A 24,078-nucleotide genomic window follows, 5' to 3' on the forward strand; every position below is an offset into this window, starting at 1 on the left:
GTTTTAAAAGCTAGACACACGCGTTTAAATTGTTGTCCTATTGATATAGTTGTTTTTGTAGTTTATGTGTAATTAGTTAATCTTAAGATTTAATAAACAATAGACACAGCAGCTTTTCAATATCAAGTGGGCTATATTTAAAAAAACATCACAGACTAACTTTGACGATATTTTCTAAAATACAAATAACAATTAAAAAAATAATAAAAAAAAAGTTCACACAGCATAAATTCTTGTATGCCAAAACAGTCGAGTGATTTTACAAATTAAAAATGCAATATATTGCAAGCACTTGTATGGCAGGTTTAGCTCTCAAATTCATAAAAACAACATATATCACTGACCTAAAATAAAATAAAAAGATCATATCTGATATATAACAGGATGGGGTAACACGTTTATTTTACAGTGTCCTTGTTACATGTTACATGTAGTTGCTATAATAAAAATTACATGCAACTAACCCTAAACCACCAATCCCTATTCCTAACCCTATACTTAAATGTATACGCTATAATTACATTGTAACATGGATAACTTAAAATAAAGTGTAACCCAAAATGGCATACATGTAATGGCATGTAACAAATGTAATGTGGATTTTCCACCATTATCTTTCACAAGCATTTGTTTTTAGTATAACAATTGTGTAGGCCTATGGGCAAATAACAAAAACATAAAAGCTCTCATAAAAAATAAAAAAACGTCTCATGCCAGTTTTGCCTTCGGTTGGCATGTAGACTGGATTTGCTGAATCTAGGAGAAACAAACAGGTTTATAAGGGTGCTCTTGAATAAGGCAGACTTGTTTTTGAGTCATTTGCTACCCTCAGTCTCTTTGGGAATAGCAGTATTGATGTTATAATGTCCACTATAGTGTCAAGGATGTCACACGACAGGCCAAACATTTCCTGCTGGCTTTCCCTGTGTCGAAGTTCTAGTTCATCTCCATCTCCTGGGCAGCAGATGATTTAAGAGGAACAGAATCAAAGCCATCTGACGTTCTCTGTAAAAGAACAGAATTTTATTAAGAATTTTATTATCTGTCTGTTAACACTATTAAATATTATTGTAACATTCGAACATATAGTGTCATCAAGAATATCCATAGTTTGTGGTTCATAGAAAAATGAAGTCTGTCTTGTGACCTCCTCACCTCTCTGGAATATGACTTGATCTTGGTGAAGAAAGATTTTTTTGAGAGATAGATGAGGTCATCCTCTGCATCTTCTCCCTCCATGATGGCACAGCTATCTGCAGCTGGAAGTTCACACTCCTTATCTCCTGCAGTCATCATTAGCTTAGAGTACTTATACTGCAGCCTAAAGAGAGGGCATGCATACTCTTATATATTCATGCGCATAGATCATGAATTCTTGATCAAAACGTAAAATTCTAGACACACTGGGTTTCAAAATATTTATATATATGATTTAAAAGCTTATTGAAAGCTTTTGCTTTCTTTAAGTTATTAAAAGCTTTTGCTTGGAATAACTACACACATTTTATTATATTTAATTATAATATCTTACTTAAGTTGGCATTACTATAATAAAAGCTAGGCTTTATTTTATTTTAAAGTCGGCATAAAACGGAAGTTGCCATATTATTTTCTTCCCGATTGTGATGTAATTGAAATTATTCATCCCCCACTGCAAATCAGGTTTATAGGCAAAATGTACAGATGGTCAGGTGTTTGCAATGAACAAATCAAACAAAAGCAATTGAAATTGGCTTCTCAAACAAGAAAAAAATGAAGGGTATGACTTGGATGGTTAGATTATTGTGGTAAGTAAAAACATGTCATTATAGAAGACCCTATGTCTATGAAGACCCTGGTTTCACAGACAAGGCTTCGATTAAGCCAGGATTTGGCCTTTTATAAACTTGCCTTAGAAAAAGTATTACTAGTGTGAATCTTGAGACAAAACAATGGCAGTGACATATGTCAGTGCAAGTTGCTTTCAGTTAAAACAGCATAAAAACATGCATTTTTGTCTGTGAAACCGAGAGATGATGTTGCAGGAAGGGAATTTTGTTGAAAGTTATTTTGGTTAAAGTTAAAGAGGGAACATAAATGTGTTTTTTTTAAAGAATACACAGATAAATCCTTTATAATAAATACTGCGATATTCCATTTAAAAAAAAACATACATTGTAGACTCTATATAGGCTATTCCATCAATACATCATCCATCTTCATTTAAATTTTCATTAGATCCAATTAAACTTAGGTAATTTCACATGTACACTGCTTAGTTTTCCACTTTCTGTTATGTTAAAATAACAGTTTTTGTTATCATTTTTAGGCAAAATTTCTGTGCATCCCTAAATAGATGTGTTTTACACCATGTTTATATGCATATCTGCAAGACTTTATGAAATGCATCCGTTTTCTGAAAGATAATAAACTACATATCACGTTCAGTAATGGACTCTCACTTGCGTGTCCTTTTCCAGAAGTAGCAGATAAGTGTAATGAGCAATACGGCAGCCACAGTTCCAATGGAGACGCCAAATTTCAGCCAGAAATCCAGTGTCACACAGGCACTAATCTGTCGAGACGGCAGCGGCACCCCGCCTGTGCACCTCGGAGGTTGCTGCCACACATAAGTAGTCCTCTGAGAAACACAAACACATTTTAGCTACATTAAGTCAAAATATATAGGATTGTTCTACAACAGGGGTTCCCAATTCCAGTCCCTGTGTATGGGTGCGTCTCAATCTGCTCCCTAGTCAGGGCACTGATCAGGCACGCCCTTTTAAGTGCTGTTTTAAATAAACCATTATTCAATGATATCTCGATTGACAGGGTCCCTACGCAGTGTTCACTGCTCCCTACTCCCTGAGCACTGGATATCTGTTGATCAAAATGCATTCATTCAGAACACCCTGCAACATCATCAAACACAGACGAAACTCAAGTCGCGCACATTAGAGGGTTTTAAGGTTTAATGCCATAATAAAAAGAAGATAAATGAATATAAATGACCATACTTTAATTTAATTTGCATGTGTATAATACATCCATATAAATATTAATTAATTTTAAATTTCACTTAATCTAATTTGTTAAGGTCCAGAGCCCAAAACTGATGGATAAATATATGTTGCAATTTTTAATAAGAAATAAATGTAATTTGGTTATACTAAAAGGGTTATTTCACCCAAAAATTAAAATTCTGTCAGTAATTACTCACCCTTAGACATTGTCTTTACTAACTTTCTGGGCCGGCAAGTTTCAATTACAAAAGAAGACTATGGAGGAGTGAGACAGACAGAATTTTTGGGTTTACTAACCCTTTAAATATGTCGTTTTATCTCATTTAACCTGTCATCATGATAGTTGACTTGTAACTGTCGCATCTCATGCAATTTACACCCATGACACCTGCTTCAGATTAGGATATTAAGATGGCGAAATACCCTTTTAAGTTCACTTCGCAGCGCACTTATGGTTGAATGGAACCCACTCCTCAACTGAGCATGTCAGATAAGAGAGACATACAACATGTGCAGAACTGGGAGGCGTGAGGACTGGAATTGGGAACCTCTGTTCTACAATAAATGGTCCATTTCAGAGTGGGGGGAAATTTGTTTAATTCAGTCACTGTATCATGATGTAAGTTGACATGTACCTGAATTCCTTGGATACAAGCACTCACGATCTCCTTATAGTTTCTCTCAGAGCAGAGAGGACAGGCATGCTGGGAACGCCATAGGAAATGGAAGGAGCAGCCGTCACATGTGCCCTCTGAGCACTTACTACACAGAAGACAGAAAGCAAGCAATAAAGAGTGATATTCCTCCATCCTCGGTTTCCGAGTTGGATTACATACACAAAGCTTGTTAAAGTTGAGTCCAAACTCATGCAATATTCACACTTTCAAATCAATGTCTTTATTGGCCTTATTTTTTCATTGGAACAGCCCCAAATATATAGGGGGAAATTCTAATAAAAATGTTTTGCACAATTTAGTCAAAACTTTCATTAAGATGATTATTATTACTAAATAAAAATATTATTCAAATAATTAAGAAATAATATTATTATAATATTTCCAGTAAGATACATTATTTTTATTTAAAGTAGGCTACAACTGTAAAAATACAATATTTTTGGTTGTCTTAATTTCTTAATCTTCAAGCTTTTAACCATCTGTAATGTTTAGAGTAGAGGTGTGGATCTATATGCAGCAATCTTTATTATAATTAAACAAACAAGACGATGAAAAGAACAAGAATAATCCACCATGTTAACTAAAAAAGTGACAGCTTTGTCAAATAATCTAAGGAATCAGGATAATGAAGAACTAAACTAGAACATTATCGGTAACTACAGAAAGAAATGAAAATCATATTAGAAACCACACTGTAAAAAAAATTGCTGCGATTATTTAGCACAACTTAAAATCCAACATTGTTTCAACTTTAAAAAGTATGTGTTCAAGCTTGACTTAAAATATTAAGTTTAGTTAACTTAAGTTTAGTTTGGTTAAGTTGGATATTTAAGTTATCTCAACAAATTTTAAATAATCGCAGCCACATTTTTTACAGTGCATGACAACCAAGAAAACATGTACTAAACACAGAAACTAAGAACAGGAACCATTGAGGGAAATGAAAATCAAAATAAAAGTCCCTTGAACAAAAATTAACTATATGTGACACCGTCAAGCTTTTATTTTAGCAGAAAACCACAGGGAGCTTAAAGCTTAAAGCTTCTCTTTTGTTGACAACAGCCGGTTTAAAAAAAATGCTTCTCATTACAAGTTTTAGAAGATGGATGCCTCATATTGCATTCCCAAACGGACGTATTAAAGGGATAGTTCACTTTGAAATAAAATTTTGGTATGTTTTAGCTTACCTCAAGGGCATCCAAGATGTAGGTGTCTTTTTTTCCGCAGTAGTTTCAATTTTGATATTTTTAGGTCAACCGTTCTTGTCTGACAGTCATATCATGCAGGTCTATGGTCACTGTCTCAAAGAGCATGCACAGAGTCCAAATTAAAACAATTCCCCATCGTCCAAATTAAACAATTCCCCATCGTAAGTGCACATTGATGGCCTAAGACATGAAACGAGCGGTTTGTGTGAGAAAACGAACAGTATTTATATCGTTTTTACCTCTTGTAACACAGCCACGTCCAAGTGATCTGAGGGCGCGGGCGCTTCCTTCTGTGTGACGTGTACGCAGACTGGTGCACAGATATATATACACTAGATTTATTTCAAAGTGAACTATCCCTTTAATAAGCGAGCCAAACTCAGAACACATGCAGAGATGAGTACATGTGGAGCATTTACTATGAACCAAGTCGCTCAGAGACACTAAAAACACTGGATTATGAGCTGCTCATGTGTACAAGAACACAGTGGCACACTTCACTCTGAAACACGCAGCATATATATTTGTGTACCTAGTTAAATTGCATCCTTTGTGATTTGATAATCACACTAAACACTAAATAATCCCGATTTCAGTTTTATATTGATCAAACGTGCAGCCCTACCCTAAATTTTAATTTTGTACCTTGGTAGGGAAACATGGTCTTTCAGTGTTACAGTGGGATCACATCGGAGCCTAATGGAGGTTGATCTTCCATTTTGACATGCTTGCGTAGTTTCTCTAGATCTGTTGACACCATTAATGAGAAGAACATAACATTACAGATAAATCTGAAGAAAACACAATGATGTGTTTACTGTGAAATCAATAAAAGCATTAGAATAAAGAGAGTACATATCGCTGAAAGCAAGTACTCACCTGTAGTAGAATATGACATCCGGCAGCTTTGATTCAACAGGAAAGTTGTCGTCCAATGACGAGATGTCATCAAATGTGTGGTCAGTGCTCACTCCTGTGTATAAAACATTTAGCATCTGATGAATCCCTATGCCCAGCTGGGATGGGTTTATTTGATAGCGATTTCAAAGCAGCGGTAGCACTCACCAATTAAAGTGTCTCCGATACTAAAGGGCTGAGAGGACACAACGCTCTGACCCCTGATCTCAGAAAGCACTACAGTGAACTGACAGATGTAGCCTTTTACATCCCTCTTGCTTTCAGTGACATTATCCACACAGGATGCAAGAACCCTGTTCTAGATAAGAGACAGACACACTTTATTGTGAGAATCTGAGCTTTTACTCAGACTTCACAGTTTAAAACTTTCTCTGGTCTAATTTATTCTCTTACTTCTGTCCCACACAGTGCCACACTGAAATGGGGGATATATTGCAGCCCTTTACTGGTGAAGCGTGGGCTGCTCTGGAAGCCTGTGGCGTTTGCCAGCGGAGAGAAATCATAATGCAAGGTCTCTCCTTTATGATGCAGTGCTAATGTGCAGTCACTCATGCATGCAGAACGGCCCTGTGGACAAAGAAAAGGACTGGATGGATATATGCACATAAAAATATAATATACAAATATGCATATATTATAATAAAAAAAACATAATTAAATTGAATTATTATTAAAGAATATACTAAATGAATTATGCTATATTATTGCTATTTGCTATAATAATTTTGTAGAATTTGTATTAACTATTTCCCTTTAGTAAGTATGCATGACTGTTAGAGATTTTCATTGTATGACAGAAATTCTTCAATGTGACTAGGACTTTTATATAAGCAGCAAAATATTACAGTGTATAAATTAAAAATGATATATTAATGGATATACAGTATACAGGGCTTGCACCCCTACATAGAAATGCACAATTCTTGATACCAACTTCAATATCAAAAATTCACACAATAAAGCCATAGGACATCCTTTTAAACGTATTAAACTTTTTTAACTGTTTCCCTACTATATATTTAATTAATTCATACAAAACTATTTTGTAACAACAATTTATTTATCTATACAAAAGTAGTTCACATTTTAAAACTGTTAAGACCATGTGGTCTTTTCCATTCGGCCCGGGTTCTTTCAGCTCACTGCAGTTTTAAAGCCCTCAAATTTTCTGTATCAGGCATTCATATATATCCAGCAGATGAACAGTACCTGTTCCGGCCTGTAGGCGGGACTGTCGGTCAACAGGCGTCAGTAAACCATTATTGATTCAAAAAGCTAAAAACTGTTAAAAAAAACTGTGGTTATTAAACTGCACAGTTTACAATGGAACCTTGTAAATTTATAGTTTTGGGGAATTAAAAAAAATATTGCAATAAATGAAGGGCATTGAAGGCATTGATCGATGTAGAATAGGCAATCATTCATATCATATTGTTATAAATTATTATTATTTAGATGGCGCTACCATGAATGGTCAGTCAAATAAAATAAATACATAGTAAATACATTTTATACAAAATATTTTCAACAGCGGATTGTTGTAGGCCAAGTGAAGGTGCATTGAAAGCATTATATGCCCAGTATCCACAATAATGGACAAATTACTTATCAAAATATTACTCCAATTTGATGCACTTTATTAAGCTCAATTATTTGATAACTTTATGCATGCGTAAGCAGTATGACAATGTGATCACAAAGGGCTATTTTTAATAGGCTATATCAAAGGCTGTGTGTGTGTGTGTGTGTGTGTGTGTGTGTGTGTGTGTGTGTGTGTGTGTGTTTTGTGTGTGTGTGTGTGCTCTAAGGGTACTTGAGCACTGGACGGCCACTGACGGTCTGGAGCTCAATCTCCAAAAACTTCTAAAAAAAATGGTAAATGTTTATATATATGAGTCACATATTTTAGGACAAAATAACTACATTCTCACCTAAAAAACAGTAGTATTTGTAAAAAAAAATATGGTGGATTTGCTCGACCGCCATGACAGTCGACGTAAGCCTAGTGATACAAACGATGAAACGGTTATTGTGTCGATACTGGGGAATGTCGCAAGGCTGGAAAAGGCTTTCAGCCAATCAGATTCGAGAACCAGAAAGAACTGTTGTATACATACACATAGACATATATATATATATATATTTATATATATATAGCCTACATATCATATCATAAGTAAACTCTAAAAAATGCTGGGTTGTTTCAACCCAATTTTGGGTAAAATATGGACAAACCCAGCCGTTGGGTTAAATTTTTACATTACATTTTTAACCCAATGTTTGGGTTTGTCCATATTTTACCCAAAATTGGGTTGAAACAACCCAGCATTTTTTAGAGTGTAGTGTTAATCATTTGGAGTGCTTACTTCATTACTATAAGTATTGGGTCCACAAGGTATGCAGGCTTCCTTTCCGACTGGCTGCTCGGGCCTGATGATGGTATTTGAGGGACAACTTTTACACACTCCAGTGCCGTTCAGCATGTAGTGTCCTGGAGGGCAGGGAACGCAGGCGGAGTCAGAGTCAGCCAGAGCCAGAGCACACTGTCGACATTCTGAAGCCACACCCCCAATCACATTAATGAGGTGAACTGAGTAGATCTTAGCCAGGTCAGAGCTGTATTCGTTTTTCTGAAACACAGACACAGTCATAGATTATCAAAGGCTTTTAGAGTCTAAAATGTCTGATACTTAACAGTAAAAAAAGTCAAACACACAACAGGAAGTGAAAGATGTCGGTTTAATCTCACCATGCTGAAGGCCGCAGTGCGCTGAAACCCCCAGGTGAAGCTAACAGTGTTGTTGCTTTTAATAAGATAAGAGTAGGACTGCTTCCCTATAGTGCCTGACCAACTCTCCACAATCATATTATTCCTTTCATTCTGCCCCTGAGGAGAGATGTAGACACATTTTAAACATTAAAACTCTGAAAGATAAGGCAAAAATATCACAATGATTATATTATACGTTATAACTTTAAAGTTTGGGGTCAATGCATTTATTTAAAAAAAAGTAATAGTTTTGTTCAGCAAAGGAAAGGATGCATTAAACTGATCAAAAGTGAAAGTAAAGACATTTATAATGTTTAAATTCTTTTAACTTCTATTCAGTTTCCACAAAAATATATATTTTTAAATATTGGTAATAATTAAAAAAAAATGTATCATGAGACTTCTTTCAAAAAGATTTAAAAATCCTACTGACCCCAAACTTATATATATATATATATATATAATTTTTCTTTTAAACAATAAAAGACAACACTCCTCTGTATACTGGAAAAGTAACAGAAAACTAACAGATATTAGATATTAAAGTTAAAGATATGAGCCACAATATAAATGTTTTTAGAAAATAAAAATACTAAAAGGTTGTTCACATATATTATAATATAAAACATGGTCAAACTCACAGCCATGAAATACAGTTTACAATCAGCTGTACACTTCGTTTCAAACACAAATGTTATTCTGGAAAGCGCGACTCTCTCTTTGTCTTCACTCAGGGAATGAGGCTGGCTGAAAAAAAGAAAAGACCAAAATGACATTTATAGAGTAATTAATAATCCCAGGTTTTATGTCTCTGGTATTAGTAATGCTGCTGCTTCAGTTAACATATTGAGATCAGTAATAAGATGCAGTTGCTGTTTGTTAACATATGAGAGCAGTGTGTGCTCACCTGTATCCAGGAACTGTGAGCGTCAGCAGCATGTAATCAGAGTCCTGATCGCTCGGTGTGGTGTAGATGTAGTCACCCGCAACCTCCCAGCCTGATACAACAAAACCCCTTTACATCAACAACTATGGCAAAACAAAACAAAACAAAATGTCTAAAAAACAACAACGATATCCCCAAATCAGTGGCTCACTCAAAATGTACCTGTGCTCCTCTCAGTGCTGCTGTATTCTGAGCTGAAGACTGAACTCCTCATGTTGCCGGGCATCTTGTTCCACCATTTATACTCAAAACCCACGACTGGTTCCGTTCCAGCGGGACACACAGAACATTCTGAACACATGTGACACAGTTGGTGATTTCTAATACTGAATTCTGTTATTGATGCACTGAAATAATACACAGAAGCATACATTTAATGGGATTTACAAATGTAGTGTTGTCATCTAGAGGCATAACACTGATGTATATGCTGTCACATGTTAGTTTATTGTTTGTTTATCTCTGTCCTGTTGGCTGTCTCTCTACCTGTCCCATTTGAATAGAAGCCATGTGGGCAGGGCTCACAGGTGGAGGTGTTGCTGGAGAAGAATCCTGGATTGCATGGAGTACAGGCCACCATCTCCCCTGAGGCCGGGAGCTGCACTGCCTCCTCCACACTCTCACTGCAGATCTTGGGCTCAATCCACTTATACATCAGCTGTGTCTAAACACACACACAAAACAGTCAGTTGTCAGATGGAGATGATTTAATGTATAAATTGACATTTAGGGTGTTCACACTTGCTAGTTTTGATTAGATTAAATTCAAAATATGGTGTGATTCTTCTGTTAGTGTGAACACTGCTGCGCAAGGGTACTCTGATGCGGATTGAATGAAATGTGAACGCAAGCAACACAGACCAAATACATCTAAACAAATCAAAAACAGGACATGATGTCAGAAGATGCGACCCTAAGAAGACAGCTCAAGAAAGCTTTTTTCTCATCATAGCTGCCCATTACATATCAGTACAGGTGTCGGGACTGCCGTCTCCTTGCAATCGAATTCCTTGCACTGTTTTGACTCTTTTACATATTTTATATGCTTTTTGTGAGTTCTGTCTATCTAAAAATACCATGCACGCATACAATGAGTGCATTTAGCCTAGCACACATCATTATTTTGGATGTTTGGTATATACACCATAAAAGCAGTTTGTTTGTTTTTATCTTTAGGTTCGGTTAAAAATACGAACAAGAACTAAATGTAGGCAATCCTGTTCTGGATTGGACCAAATAAAAACAAGAGAACAGAACTGAACAAAAACAAACAAACAAGAGAACTGAACTCAACCTTGAATAAATGAATGAATAAAATAAAATATATAAAATAAAAGGGAAAAAAGCATGGTACCTGACCACTGGAGTCACATGGTGTGTGAGTATAGAAGTAATCAGTCGTTTTGCAGGGCGGTCGCTGTAGACAGGTTCCAGAACCAATCCCTAGAGTTACACACACAGGAGAGAGGAAAACGCCAGTGGCGTTAGGAAAAACACACGCACACACACTCGTTTAGATAAAGTGATAAAACACAGTAGGCAAATCCAATAGCGTACAGGCATAGGGGCGTCCAGGTCATTTACATAAACATTTACTTGCATGTGGTTACATTTAAATGCTTCATCACATCTATGCAGATGTAACGGTCAAAACTCTTCACAAGGCATTTGTTGTGTGACCACCAGTCATAAAAAAAAAACCCATTTGATTATAAATGCTTAAAAAAAAAATCTAGAATATGAAAGATATAGCCTACAGTAGGATATTTGTTAGTTTAAACTGTAAAGCATAGGTTTAAAGGGACTATATTTAGAATTTAGAAACCCTTTAGCGACAATGGTGGCCGTTAAGTGAACTGCAGGCAGGAACTTTTTGCTCGTGCTCACACACAGCCTCGTACTCGTGCAAACATTACGTAGGCTACAAGAGAAGAGACTGACTGCGAAATTCTTTTTCGTTTTTTGCTTAGAATTAAACTGTTGGAAATACCGTTGCAGCGAACATTCAGTGTGCTCAAAACAATGACAAATTTTGCATTCAGAAGACCAAACCCAACGTTGAAAATGAAAATCAGGTTGACGTCAGAAACCAACATCAGTCGGGTTCTGACGCTAGGGCTGTTAAACGATTAATCACGATTGATCGCATCCAAAATAAAAGTTTGTGTTTACATATTAAATGTGTGTGTACTGTGTATAATTATTTTGTATATATAAATACACACACGTTCATGAATATATTTAAGAAAAATGTGTTATATGTAAATGATTTATAATTTATATATAATATAAATTATATATAAATCTATATAAAGTAGCCTATATACATGCAAATATTTCTTAAATATATACAAGCATGTGTGTGTATTTAAATATATAAAATAATTATACACAGCACACACACATTTATTATGTAAACACAAACTTTTATTTTGGATGCGATTAATCGTTTAACAGCCCTACGTCAACCCGACATTAATTTCCAACCAAAATGCAACCCCTGCAACCAAAATCATCCCCTGACTAACGTTACTACTTTCTACTGAAGGACCTTGACAGAAATGTAGTGGAGTAAAAAGTACGATATATGTCTTTCAAATGTAGTGAAGTTAAAGTAAAAAGTTTCCAGGGCGAAAAGATAAAAAAAAGTAAAGTACAGATACTCAAAAATTGTACTTAAGTACAGTACTCAAGTAAATGTACTTTGTGTCCACCTCTGCGATATACACATCTAAGTACAAAGTGGAAAACAAAACTATGAGCAGAGATGAAGAAGAAATTACATGGAGCACAAACAACGACAGCTGCTGCTGACCCTGATGGCCGACCTGAATTAACATTCATGGTCATTTTGCTTTAAAAATGCTGAGACACACCTGAATATTTGTCTGCCTCACAGGGTTGACACGCAGTGGCTCCCTTATTAGAGTAAGAATTAGCAGCGCATGGGATGCAGCGGGCAGCCCCTGGTTTATCACTATAGGTACCAGGCTTACAGTGAAAACACTCAGATGTATACGAGACCCCTGAGAAGAAAAAAGGTCAATTGTTATTTTATAATTGTCTTTTTCATGCATTTAAAAAGTATTCCCAACATGCCATCTTTATTTGAAGTAGTACACAAATAATTGTGATGGATAAATACCTAAGATGCTAATGTTCTTCAGCAGAACCGGTTTGGCAGTGTTGGTTGCCAAAGTGAAACCCGTTGTTCTCCAGTACAAGACATTGTTACCACTACTCAGCTCTACCTGGTTAGACAGTAAAAAGAAAAGGTTTTGAGGTCTGTGACTTCCACATATTCTCTCAAAAGATACACACACACTTACATAATGATAATCCCAATCACTTTCGGATATCTTCATCCAGCGACGTTGAGAGTCTGTAGACTGACACTGGTCATTCTGAACCTGTTAACACACTAATGTTGTCATATCCCATCATGCATAACAACATTATCATGGTATACCACCAGAGAAACACATTTGGTTATTATAAAACTCAGTTAATTACCATTATATTGTCTACTGGGTTATTTAAATATTACCGGTATATATGCAATTTAACTGACCATGTCACAATGTCTTTAAAGCGGTGTATTCTTTGTTTACTTACATAAAACTCAAAAAATATGTGGCTGTCTGGATAGAAGTACTGGAAGGACACAGATCCAGGCTTCTTCAAACTCACAGCATAGGAAAGAGTTGAAGTGCATTCATCTGTGTTAGAGGCAACATAGTCACCTTTCGGGATCCATGTTGAGCTATACAAATGCAAGAGACACATGCAATGGGTTCCCAGAAGCAAATTTCCACAAATGTGACCCTAGACCACAAAACCAGTCACATGGGTAACATTTTCTGTAATTGAGATTTATACGTCATCTGAAAGCTGAATCAATAAGCTTTCCATTGATGTATGGTTTGTTAGGATATGACAATATTTGGCCGGAAACTATTTGAAAATCTGGAATCTGAGGGTGCAAAGAATTGAAACATTGAGAAAATCGCCTTTAAAGTTGTCCATTTATGTTCGCGATTTTGCTGCATTCACTCATAAAAATAATTTTTTTATATATTTATGGTAGGAAATGTACAAAATATCTTCATGGAACCCGGTCGATCTTAATATCCTAATGATTTTTGGCATAAAAGAAAAATCAATAATTTTGACCTGTATTGTTGGCTATTGCCACAAATATACCCGTGCTACTTGTGACTGGTTTTGTGATCCAAGGTCACAAATGTCTGTTCTTCAATTTAATTTAAATTCAAATAACTCAAGGACCTGACTCGTCAAGCACTTTTACATTTACTATTAAGCATTATGTGCATGCAATTACAGTTAAGTGAATGTTGAATGGTTCAACCATCCACTTGATCTTGAATTTTGAGCATTAGGACCCTTTTGCATTTTATGAATGCAGTAGTTCTCATTTTATATGAGTCACTCACTTGGAGCAATTTGTGTAAGTGTCTCCAATGTTAATATTGATGCCATGGCTGATAAAGCCAGTGGGAAAACTGTCCCACTCATCGAAGGCAACACCCGTCCCAAGAGAATAGGTCCCTGCAACGCATTTCTGACACTCTTGAGTCCTCATGTCCAGAAATTCGCCTTCATTACAGGTGAACGCTGACAACAGAGAAAAAAAACACAACACAATAAAAATATCTTAATGGCTTTCTTACAACTCGTAACATAGCATGTTATAGACAGTATCATTAATGTGTCTAGTAGTTGTCTCTGTGTGTAGCCTGATAAACCCTACATTATGGGGACAAAATGTCCCCACAAAGATGGCAATATCTGAAATCCTTGTCCTTTTATGGACATTTTTTGGTACCCATGAGAAAAACAGTTTATAAATCATACTATTTGATGTTTTCTGTGATGGGTAGGTTTAGGGGTATGGGTTAGTGTAAGGGGATAGATACAGTTATACAGTATAAAAATCATGTCCAAAGTCTCGGTAAAACATGAAAACAAAACGTGTGTGTGTGTGTGTTATAGGTACTCACTGCATTGGGTGCCTTTGACTGGATCAGGTAGGCCAGTGCATGTCTCTGGCTTGTTGGGTATCGCCACTCTCCATCGAGAGCCCAAAACGTCACAGTCCGTGTACTCAAAATGGTAATCAGACTGCAAAATAATGAAACATACAATAACAACTGAATTAAAATGTCTTTCTGTGTCATTCAGTTTCGAAAATAGGACCATGGGAAAAATTGACACAATATTTTTCAAGGTTAGCATTTGTTGGCACACTTTGACAACTTTAGAGATGTCAACCACATCAACCTATGTAGTTATGTAAGAAAATTATATTGTGCAGTCATCCAGTTACTATCAGGCAAAATAAACTAATACAATTTTAGAAAGTTAGTTTTAGAAAGCTGTTACTCTACAAGTATTTAAATAAAATGTGGACATGAAATGTTGATTTCAGTTCAAATTATTAAAAAATTTACCTGTATATAACTCTTAAGCATAAGAACAACTAAAAACAGTCCATTACGATGTGCAAAACAATCAACCTAGCCACAAGACAAATGCTGCAACATTACAGTATAGCATTCTCCAAAGTCTGTCTCTATACTTTTAGGTCATTTTCAGTACAATTACTGAGATGCTAAACTTTTCACGCTGCTTCACAGACACAATACACATTTGCTGTCACTGTGGAAACCAACCCTCTGATGTTGTAACATCTTGCGATTAATATGCCTCTGGATTATCTCCTTTTAAAATACTGTGTCGGATCAATATTTGCACTGTAGGCGGATCCACCCGCTAGTGATCAGCTTCAAGGATGTCTTCATATCCTTGTCTAAACAAACTGTCTTTAACAGGTTGCCTATTATTTACTCCCCATTGTGCAAAAAGGGAGAAGCAGATGAAATAAAATCTTGAGTAAATAAACTTTTAACACCTCTTAACATTTTGTTTATATATTTATCCTAATTTGACTTAACATAATGATCTACTAAGAGATGCTTAAAGGTGCGGTTTAAATGAAACAAATGGTACATGTTGACAGCTAACTCCCCCAAAGAACCGGCAGCTGGAAAGAATCATGAACCTAAATTAATCTGACTAAATGGCAACAGCAGACACTTCACAGAGCAGATCAGAATAACCCGTGTGGAATGAAACAAGATTAATTGTTAACAAAACCTTAACATGACAAGTTGTAGCGGTTCCTATGTGCTTTGTGTTAGTTCAGCTACGTTATGTTTAGTGAGGAGAAAGAAAGACAGACAGACAGACAGACAGACAGACAGACAGACAGAAAGAAAGAAAGAAAGAAAGAAAGAAAGAAAGAAAGAAAGAAAGAAAGAAAGAAAGAAAGAAAGAAAGAAAGAAAGAAAGAAAGAAAGAAAGAAAGAAAGAAAGAAAGAAAGAAAGAAAGAAAGAAAGAAAGAAAGAAAGAAAGAAAGAAAGAAAGAAAGAAAAAAGTTGTTCTGAACAAGTAGTCCACATCACAATCTCCACATCCATATAAATGATGAAACCAAATAACCCGGGCAACAGAACGGAGTGACATTTGTTTCTATGGTGTCTAGTAGGAGTCAGATTACCTGGTGAATCTCTTACTCCCACATGAAACATTTGCTGTCTGTGTTGTTGTTTTCACAAGGTCATTGACAAGGTCTATTTTCAATTATATTTGCAATTATTATAATAAAATTAGACAACAATGTTATTTCTGCGTAGCAAAAACAGCATTTATTGATGAGCATGGAATGTGCATAGGCTTATGCCGAGGGCTGAAACTGAAGACTGAACTGAACACACTTACAGACTGTTTCCAATGACTGAACGCGACTCGGCTCGTTTGGTCATGATCAGTCGTATACGACTGTAATAAGTACCAAATTACAATCATAATCGGCCTTACAACCTTAAGTGTGTCCCCGGCTTTAGGCTTGGCGGACTAAATCTGCTACGCATGCTTCTGCTGCATGATTGAGGATACAGATCAAAAATCCACATAAATACAGCGAATACAATCAAGCTGCTGCAAGGAAAACCACCTAGCAGATCTAGGCAGGTGGTGCTGGGGAAGGTGGAGGGCTAAGAACAATCCCTTAGTGTCCTGCAATGAGTTGATGCAGTTTGGGACTGAAATAAATAAGTTAAACAGTGAGTGATTGACCAAAACGATTGGCTTTAAGTTAACCAATCAGCTGCTCGGAAGAGTTTCATGGATGAACTATATATATATATATATATATATATATATATATATATATATATATATATATATATATACTAATATATAGCCTATAATTAACAAAATAATTAAGAGATTGAAAGTCCTGGTTTCTGTGATGTTGTGGTTAAATCTGAATCTGGCCATGCTCTGAGCAAGTCAGTTTAATTGTGTATTTATTTATCAGTGTGTCTATAGCACACATTTTTGTTTCACTGCCAATACAAAAAGAAAAAGACAGGTATATCAATGCAAGTACTGTATACCAACAGCAATGCTGGCATTTGTCGACTGACCCTAACAGCAGATGTCCTTTTCACACACCTCTCTAAGGCAACGGTCAAGCTTATCTGGACATGATAAGGTAAATGTGTGACGTGACCCATTTCCATATGCTCACTCTTATTCAAACATGATTATTTTCTTGGGAAAACCGAGGACAGAGAGCGGAAACATGAAGTTGGACTGCAACAACAACAAAAATGTCTTTAAAATTCAACATATATCCTGATCAGAAAGGAAACAAGCATACTGAAAGTTGATACGGATGCAGTTATTTTTTATTAACTAAGAAAACATACAGCTCATGTCCCTTATTTGCTTTATTAACTGATAAATGCTATGTCCGTTTTTTCCCATTTGTTCCTGAATGTTTTCATGGTTTCTTATTTGTAAAGTGACATAATGTGAAACACAAGCTTCAATGCGTGATGGTGTGTGTACAAGATTATTGGCACGTGAGCAAAACAGGTGTCTTTCAATTTCTGATCTGGGAAGAAACTATGTTGAGTGTATTTCTATTTATGGACCTAACAGTTTATTTATATAAAGGGCCTAGTCCTCCAGTCCTGATAATGTTTGGTGTTTATAATGATCAATATTCCATCAGCAACAGCATTAGCTCACAAATGTGTTATTCTGTCAATGTGAGTTCAGCCAGTAGGCTACAGTCTGTCAGTCAATAAGTAGGTAATGATGTAGATGTAGTTCTAGCAGCTGTCAGAAATAAACAGCAAATTAATAAATAAAAATATAGGACAAAACACATAGGCCTAATACTGATTTTTTTTTTAAAGATTGTAACGTTGCAATCTTAGACAATCTGTTAAAGCACAATCTTACCTCTTTGCAGCTGGGTAATTCCGCTGTCTCCGTTAAAAGTAGTAAGGGGATCAAAAATATGACAGAAGCGCTTTGCGTTCCAGCAGTGAAAAACATGTGGCTTAAAAACATAGCTGTTTCCAAAAGATATATGTTCCCTTCAGGCAAGGCGTGTGACAAAACAGACGTGCTGTTAATATTGCTGCGCTTTTATACCGACACTGTTTGCACATATTAAGCGTATAACGCGCTCAGCTCTCCTATTGGTCAGTCTCTCTGGGATGGAGTCCCAACTGCAAACGTGTCCATAGGCTATCTAAATAGATGAATATTCGCTAAGACTCAACAACAACGACAAAAGAACAAAATCGTATTAGTCCCTGTGTTTATAACGAGCAAAGAGTCAATAGCATAAGTAATAAGACGACTCTTTTGATATTCAATTGGGAAACACATCGGGACACTTTTTTGCTTGACTTGGAAAAGTGTACGAATCAACCCGAATTGAACTACGTAACGTTAGTTGAAAATTTGAAACAGCAACGTTTTTTTATTTTCTTCTTTTGCTGTTGTAAAAAACATCAACAATGGGGTCAATAATCAGTTAATCAACTGTTAATATAAAATTGTACACCCAAATGTGCTTGTCTGTAATGTAAGCATATGATTTATTTACGCCTCGCGCTGTGTGGTGGTGCAACAGAAACAAAGCTCAGTTGGTTTCTAGGCAACGGTGGGAGGGACAACAAAGTTGAAAGTAAAAAAAATCCCAAAACCCATCGAGCTGTTACATTCCATAAGACTCATCATCTGGATACTGTGGGAATATGCCACAAGAACGAGATCCGTTTCCATTCCCGCGATATGAAAACGACTATACATACACAGGGAATAAGGCAATTCAGGTAATTACAAATGAACTTCAAACTTTAAAACTGGCCCTGTATCAGTTTACAGATAACGTTAGTTCGGTTACCTGCGTTTAAATCGTTAACGTTAGGCCTAACTTTTATTTACATTTCTCAACTTCTCACTTATTATCTCATAATCAGAAATTGTCATATGACAAGCCAACCCATCTCGCACAAAATGATGAACCCTGGAGGAGACTTCACAACACGACAACACAGGCCAGTTCTCATCGAAATGTCTTTCATTATGATGCTACAGTAAGTTCATTTAACCTCGAATGGGGATTTGAATTGACAAATTATTACTTTAACGTACTGTATATTAAATGAGCGCAAATATGTTCCGGTTCAAAGCAACTGTGTTTTTTGCATATTTTTTTGTTACAAGGCACCAAACGACAGTCTGGACATTCATCTAAAGTCGACCTACGACCATCATCTAGGATTATTTCAAAACAAAAGTCAAACAATGACGCAGAAGGAAACTCTTTACATGGATAATGCGTAAGGCTTCTCTCCATCTCTCTCTCTATATACATACATACATATATATATATATAATACACATACAGTAGTCAACATTTAAAGTGGATCAAAACCTTTCATCGAAGTTATACGTTACATGAATTTTGAACAATACCCGGTCTTGTCCTAGGACAACTTTGGTTCCCTTTTTTGATCCACTTCAAATGATGACTAGCTACTGTAGGTTACATATATACATACACATGTGTGTGCGTTTCCTATATGGAAAAGAAAAAGGAGATTTTCTTTTTTTAAGAAATGTTTTATTGCCACTTTAAAAAAAAATTTAATCATTTATTTTGTTTGAAGGCTTATCAAGTTTGAATTTCTCAGACATTGTAATGTTTTCTTTACACAGGAAAAACAGAGAATCAGAAGACTCCGTGTGTGAGACCGACAACAAAGGAATAAAAGTGTGGGTCGACATCCAGAAGGCTTCTATATACAGTATTAAAGGGTCCATAGGTGAGAATTAATATTCAACCCATAATAAATTGATTTTATTGTGTAAAAAAAAACAACGTAACTTATTCAGGTTTTTCTTTTCTTTTGTTATATAGAGTCTCATCACACCGCTTCTACAAACCGAGGTTACTCACGTAAGCATGATGGCGGCTTTTATTCTACGTAGTGCAATACAAATACAACCTACAGAAGTAAAGATGACCACCTGTATTTCCAGTTGGTTAATTATTGAACCGTCACATACATGTAACGTTACCAAGGTTTGACAAATAAAAGAAACGAAGACATGCTGGTGTCGTCTTTTTTTAAAATGGATGGTTTAGCGTGCAGCTCGGTGAGGCTCACTGACTGTTTTTGTGAGATCAGAATCGCCATTATACTCAGTGAAACAAACAGGGCGTATTGGAACTAAATCCAGCACCATGCTTGCTCTAGTATATCTGATCGAATCATCATTTCTTACCACAGTTTCAACTGTGGATGCCCTCAGTGAAAAAGCCTCACGATCATCGCTACAGAAGCTCCCGAGTCGGTTACTATCATCTCTGTATCCGAGCAGGGCAACAACTCGGATAAGATCAAATAAGATCATGGTGTAGATTTTTTTTTTAAACAAAAAGGTCTCATTCTCACACACTTTCACAAAACACATACATACAAACATTCATGCACACAAACAACCAACCACTCTCTCACGCTCACCTCACACACGCGCGAACACATTCACTCAATGACCTCACGTCCGGTTTGACGTCAATATAAGTAGCTCTTTGGAATCATGGGAAACTTTTCAACAACCGCAAAACTCACAGTGCCCTCTTGTGGTCGGTAGCGTTTTATAAATATTAGGAGCATGCGTTATATATATATATTTTTTATTTTTTATTATTATTATTATTATTTTTTATTATTATTATCTTGTATTCTTTTTTAAATAAATACAAATATTTAATGCATTTTGTAAATTAAACGTGCAGGAATAAACTGAGACTAAAACTACACAATTTAGACGAGATTAACCTGTTGGTTTAAAAACAAACACCTGTTAATTTAATTTTGTCTTAATGAAGAAATAAAGAGATCAAGAGTCGACGTTTCCGAGGAAGGGAGAGAGTTAAAAACAGCAATGATGTCTGTCTACGGTAATTAGTTAATCTGGCATCCTGCGTGCCTCGTATAGGCATCGGTAAAGGTTAATCTGGAATGGCGTAATGAGTTTGAACGCAATGCCTGCAGCAAGCATCACTGAACATAAACAGAGCAACACAGTGAGCGAAAGCCACAGTCTCGACACCAGCAGCACAATGCTGGACTTCTTGAACACAACTAAAAAACAATCAGCTGTGTGTGTTGAGGTGAGCGTTACCTAGAAAAATAGTAACAGAATTTAAGTTTAGTTGGTGAACCCTCAGTGTTTCCTACAAAGATAGCAAATTAGAGGTATCTGTATTTTTGTACCTGTATATGTTGCAGGAGTGTGACTTAAATGTATGGTGTCCAGTTACTTTTCCATAGTTAATTTCAAGTGGAACAACACTTGAAGTACTTTAATTCAGGTAATTGTCCAATGAAGCAATGGGAATCTTAAAGGGAAGCTGATATACACTTTTGGTTTCAGCAGTTTTATGAAGTTTATTTGACTTTGCTCTCTGCCTGTTGTTACCAATCATGAGTCAAAAGGCTTATGAAGTTAATTGTGCTGTATTAGTAATGCATTTAGTTTTCACATGGAAATAGACTCTTGTTCAAATTTAATGACAGCAATCCCAGTAAATTAGTTTTTATATGAGCCTATCACAAACTATTACATAATATGGTTATCATGACTGGCATGAGTTGTGTATTTCAGACAGTAGTCTATCATGTTGGTTCAGGAGTGTGGAGGTGGGACATGGGTGTGTTTGTGTGTGGCTGACACACACAGATGGCTCCTGAGTGTGGCACTGTAGGACCAGAGTAAGCTGGTTTATCCTGGTCATTTTAGTCTAAACACCCTGCTGTGCGCTGATGCCAATAAATTGGATGCCCAGCTTAATGTCTCATTCAGTGGTGGAGTTCAATATAAAATGTTCCTGTACAGTATGTGCCGTAACATGAATTCATCATTTATTTGCTAAATATATTATTGATTAAACAATGACTGATAACACTTCCATCTGTAGGTTTTCATTGTGTATTAAAAATAAATCAATTATATACTCTTTTTTTTACCAGGTTTGTATGTTACCTTTTAATGCTTACTAAGGAAACCCAGGTTGAATATCTTTTCTCGATCATATTGGCTTAGTCATATAATTTCAGCCTGTTTCAGAAGTCATGAGCTCAAAAATAACTTGAGGACACTTCAGTGTTGAGCTATGAATAGTCCTCTTTGCTTCATTCTTCTGTGTTCGTAAATCAAGCCAATGCACATTAGGAGGCAGAGCATGTGTCATCTCAGTCCATTGAGTGGATTTGATTCTGTGCTTTCCTCAGCAGGTGGATGGGTGGACATGTTGGCATTCAGTTACTCTGTTTTAAATTGCGTTCTAAATGTATTAAGAAACGACCCATTAATTTGGCTGTATTTTTTGCATGTGTACTATTTTATTAATGCATTAATAAATTAAATATTTTTTCTCTCCAGCGGCCAGGATTCAGACATCACAAAAAAGGTACGTGCACTGACTATGCTCTGATTCAAATTTGCATAATATAAACAGTGTCAAACGTGTAGGTATAGAAACTAAAGCATTAAAAATTTGTTAACTTTCATAGGCGAGTCTGAATGTTTCCCCTCTTTGTCTTTTAGAGCTCTATGTGTGTCATCCTCCTGCGTCCCAGCAGAGCACAGACAGCGGAGATGAGTTCATTCACATCAGGAAACTGAATGGTTCACCCGGCGAGTGTCCCAGTCGCCAGAATCTCCATAAAGAGCTTCTGCTCGGCCATAAGAGGTGAAGAAGAGAAACGTCAACATGGTTTACTTTGTAAAGTATATGATTACGTTGGAGTACTTTATTTGACAAGAATAGTAAACAAAGTTGAAAGATATAATCAAGATCTAAATCCCATTGAGCTTACAGTAAACTGTGTTCTCAATATACTCTTCTGAACAAGGTCTGCTTGCTAAACTAAAGTGACCTAAAGGCTTTTGAACTTTTTGTTCTCAGAGGGCTGTTGTTGGAGGAGAAACCAGAATTGCAGCGTGTGTTACAGCAGAGGAGACTTGACCTGCACCGAGAGGAGGAACTTGCCCTCCGACCCCCTTCTGACCTGGAACAGGAGCTCCGTAAGAGACAGCAGAAACTAAAGGAGGTACTGACCTTTTTTTTTTTATTACCACTTAATGTTCCTCATCACTGGAATGGAGGTCAAGAGTTTTGCCAGATGCATGGCATTATTTGATTGTCTTTGATGAACTGAATCATGCGGCAATGTTTTTTGAAAGGACAGTTGTAATATGTTTTTCTCCCATTACAGAAATTTCATGTAATATTTGAGCATTTTGTAAAGTTCGCTGCTCTTTTAAATGTCTCTACAGTATGAGATGGAGGAACAAAGACGCATAGAGGATGAGAAAAATGTTCCAGAATTTGTACGAGTGAAGGAGAATCTGCGCCGCATACAGTTGACCGAACAAAATTGAAGGATATGTGGAGAAAATGCGCTTTGTAATTTTTACTAATGTTTTCATATAAGAGAATATTTTGATGTTATGAAAATAATGAAATTAAATGGCATACAGCTATAATGTAGTTTAGCAATGATGCACTGTATTTAAGAGTTGTAACAATTTAATGTAAATTTGAGTCGAATTAAAGCTATGTCTTGTACCTGGTTACCTTTTTCTTTTCTTTTTTTTTTTAAAGAGGAGCATATAACTTAATAGGCCTACTTGTAAATTACGATACTAGGACTTTAATATCATATTGGGCATACAAGGTTTATTAACAAGTGACCAAACTGGAAAAAAGTACCACTGACTTTTTTTTTTTAACCCCTTATATTGGCATAGCCATTACATATGTAAAACAGCAATATACTAAACCTTAACTAATCTTGACAAACTATATATAATTTGAAAGCTTACTATCTCTAGTTTACATATTTGGTGATTGATTTTCAAAATCAAGTACAGAGTAGCCGTAATTTATCAATTTGCAGCAAGAATATCAGACCTTTATTTTGAAATGGTGATGAACATGAAAAATCATGAAAGAATGGTAGAAACCTCAGTTTGTTTTCATGTCAAGAGTTCAAAAGATAGCATCCATTCAATTATTTTAGAAAAAAGGTCTGAGTGAAAATGTTTTGAACATAAAGAAAAAAATAATAGATTCGCCAATTGTGATTTGGC

The 24,078-nt window shown here is 36.0% G+C and overlaps 3 protein-coding genes across 3 annotated transcripts; 2 read left to right on the forward strand and 1 right to left on the reverse strand.

Moving 5' to 3' along the window:
* Nucleotides 1-134: 134 nt before the first annotated feature.
* On the reverse strand, nt 135-18,055 carry elapor1 (endosome-lysosome associated apoptosis and autophagy regulator 1). Its single transcript, XM_079638218.1, has 22 exons — nt 17,860-18,055; nt 14,543-14,663; nt 13,976-14,156; nt 13,137-13,284; nt 12,851-12,931; nt 12,667-12,772; nt 12,398-12,547; nt 10,876-10,964; nt 10,008-10,185; nt 9,684-9,812; nt 9,483-9,573; nt 9,217-9,322; nt 8,555-8,692; nt 8,172-8,435; nt 6,199-6,372; nt 5,953-6,103; nt 5,767-5,860; nt 5,533-5,634; nt 3,638-3,764; nt 2,442-2,620; nt 1,156-1,321; nt 135-1,005 (listed from the first exon to the last, which is right to left on the reverse strand). The coding sequence occupies exons 1-22, from the start codon at nt 17,968-17,970 to the stop codon at nt 937-939; spliced, it is 2,955 nt and encodes a 984-aa protein (XP_079494344.1). The 5' UTR covers nt 17,971-18,055; the 3' UTR covers nt 135-936.
* A 552-nt stretch (nt 18,056-18,607) lies between these two features.
* cfap276 (cilia and flagella associated protein 276) lies at nt 18,608-20,469 on the forward strand. The gene is made up of 5 exons (XM_079637960.1): nt 18,608-18,743; nt 18,891-19,007; nt 19,138-19,253; nt 19,633-19,739; nt 19,835-20,469. Exons 1-5 carry the CDS (start codon nt 18,666-18,668, stop codon nt 19,903-19,905), a joined length of 489 nt encoding a protein of 162 aa, XP_079494086.1. The 5' UTR covers nt 18,608-18,665; the 3' UTR covers nt 19,906-20,469.
* A 328-nt stretch (nt 20,470-20,797) lies between these two features.
* Nucleotides 20,798-23,776, forward strand: LOC307011957 (protein FAM107B). Its single transcript, XM_079638106.1, has 5 exons — nt 20,798-21,094; nt 22,366-22,393; nt 22,531-22,675; nt 22,892-23,036; nt 23,263-23,776. The coding sequence occupies exons 1-5, from the start codon at nt 20,951-20,953 to the stop codon at nt 23,365-23,367; spliced, it is 567 nt and encodes a 188-aa protein (XP_079494232.1). The 5' UTR covers nt 20,798-20,950; the 3' UTR covers nt 23,368-23,776.
* Nucleotides 23,777-24,078: the final 302 nt, after the last annotated feature.

Source organism: Phoxinus phoxinus, assembly GCF_949152265.1.
Source record: "Phoxinus phoxinus genome assembly, chromosome: 15".
Classification (NCBI taxonomy): Eukaryota; Metazoa; Chordata; class Actinopteri; order Cypriniformes; family Leuciscidae; genus Phoxinus; species Phoxinus phoxinus.

What these genes read in the sequence shown, in the direction of transcription:
- elapor1 (XM_079638218.1), bottom strand. Translation starts at nt 17,970, where the DNA reads ATGTTTTTAAGCCACATGTTTTTCACTGCTGGAACGCAAAGCGCTTCT. An exon ending in CTCACAGTTCCTGGATACAG is followed by an intron (nt 9,323 to 9,482) that starts GTGAGCACACAC and finishes TCTTTTTTTCAG; the next exon opens with CCAGCCTCATTCCCTGAGTG. An exon ending in TATCGGAGACACTTTAATTG is followed by an intron (nt 5,861 to 5,952) that starts GTGAGTGCTACC and finishes TTTTATACACAG; the next exon opens with GAGTGAGCACTGACCACACA.
- cfap276 (XM_079637960.1), top strand. Translation starts at nt 18,666, where the DNA reads ATGCCACAAGAACGAGATCCGTTTCCATTCCCGCGATATGAAAACGAC. An exon ending in CAGGGAATAAGGCAATTCAG is followed by an intron (nt 18,744 to 18,890) that starts GTAATTACAAAT and finishes TCTCATAATCAG; the next exon opens with AAATTGTCATATGACAAGCC. An exon ending in CAGTATTAAAGGGTCCATAG is followed by an intron (nt 19,740 to 19,834) that starts GTGAGAATTAAT and finishes TTTGTTATATAG; the next exon opens with AGTCTCATCACACCGCTTCT.
- LOC307011957 (XM_079638106.1), top strand. Translation starts at nt 20,951, where the DNA reads ATGAGTTTGAACGCAATGCCTGCAGCAAGCATCACTGAACATAAACAG. An exon ending in AATCAGCTGTGTGTGTTGAG is followed by an intron (nt 21,095 to 22,365) that starts GTGAGCGTTACC and finishes TTTTCTCTCCAG; the next exon opens with CGGCCAGGATTCAGACATCA. An exon ending in CTTCTGCTCGGCCATAAGAG is followed by an intron (nt 22,676 to 22,891) that starts GTGAAGAAGAGA and finishes TTTTGTTCTCAG; the next exon opens with AGGGCTGTTGTTGGAGGAGA.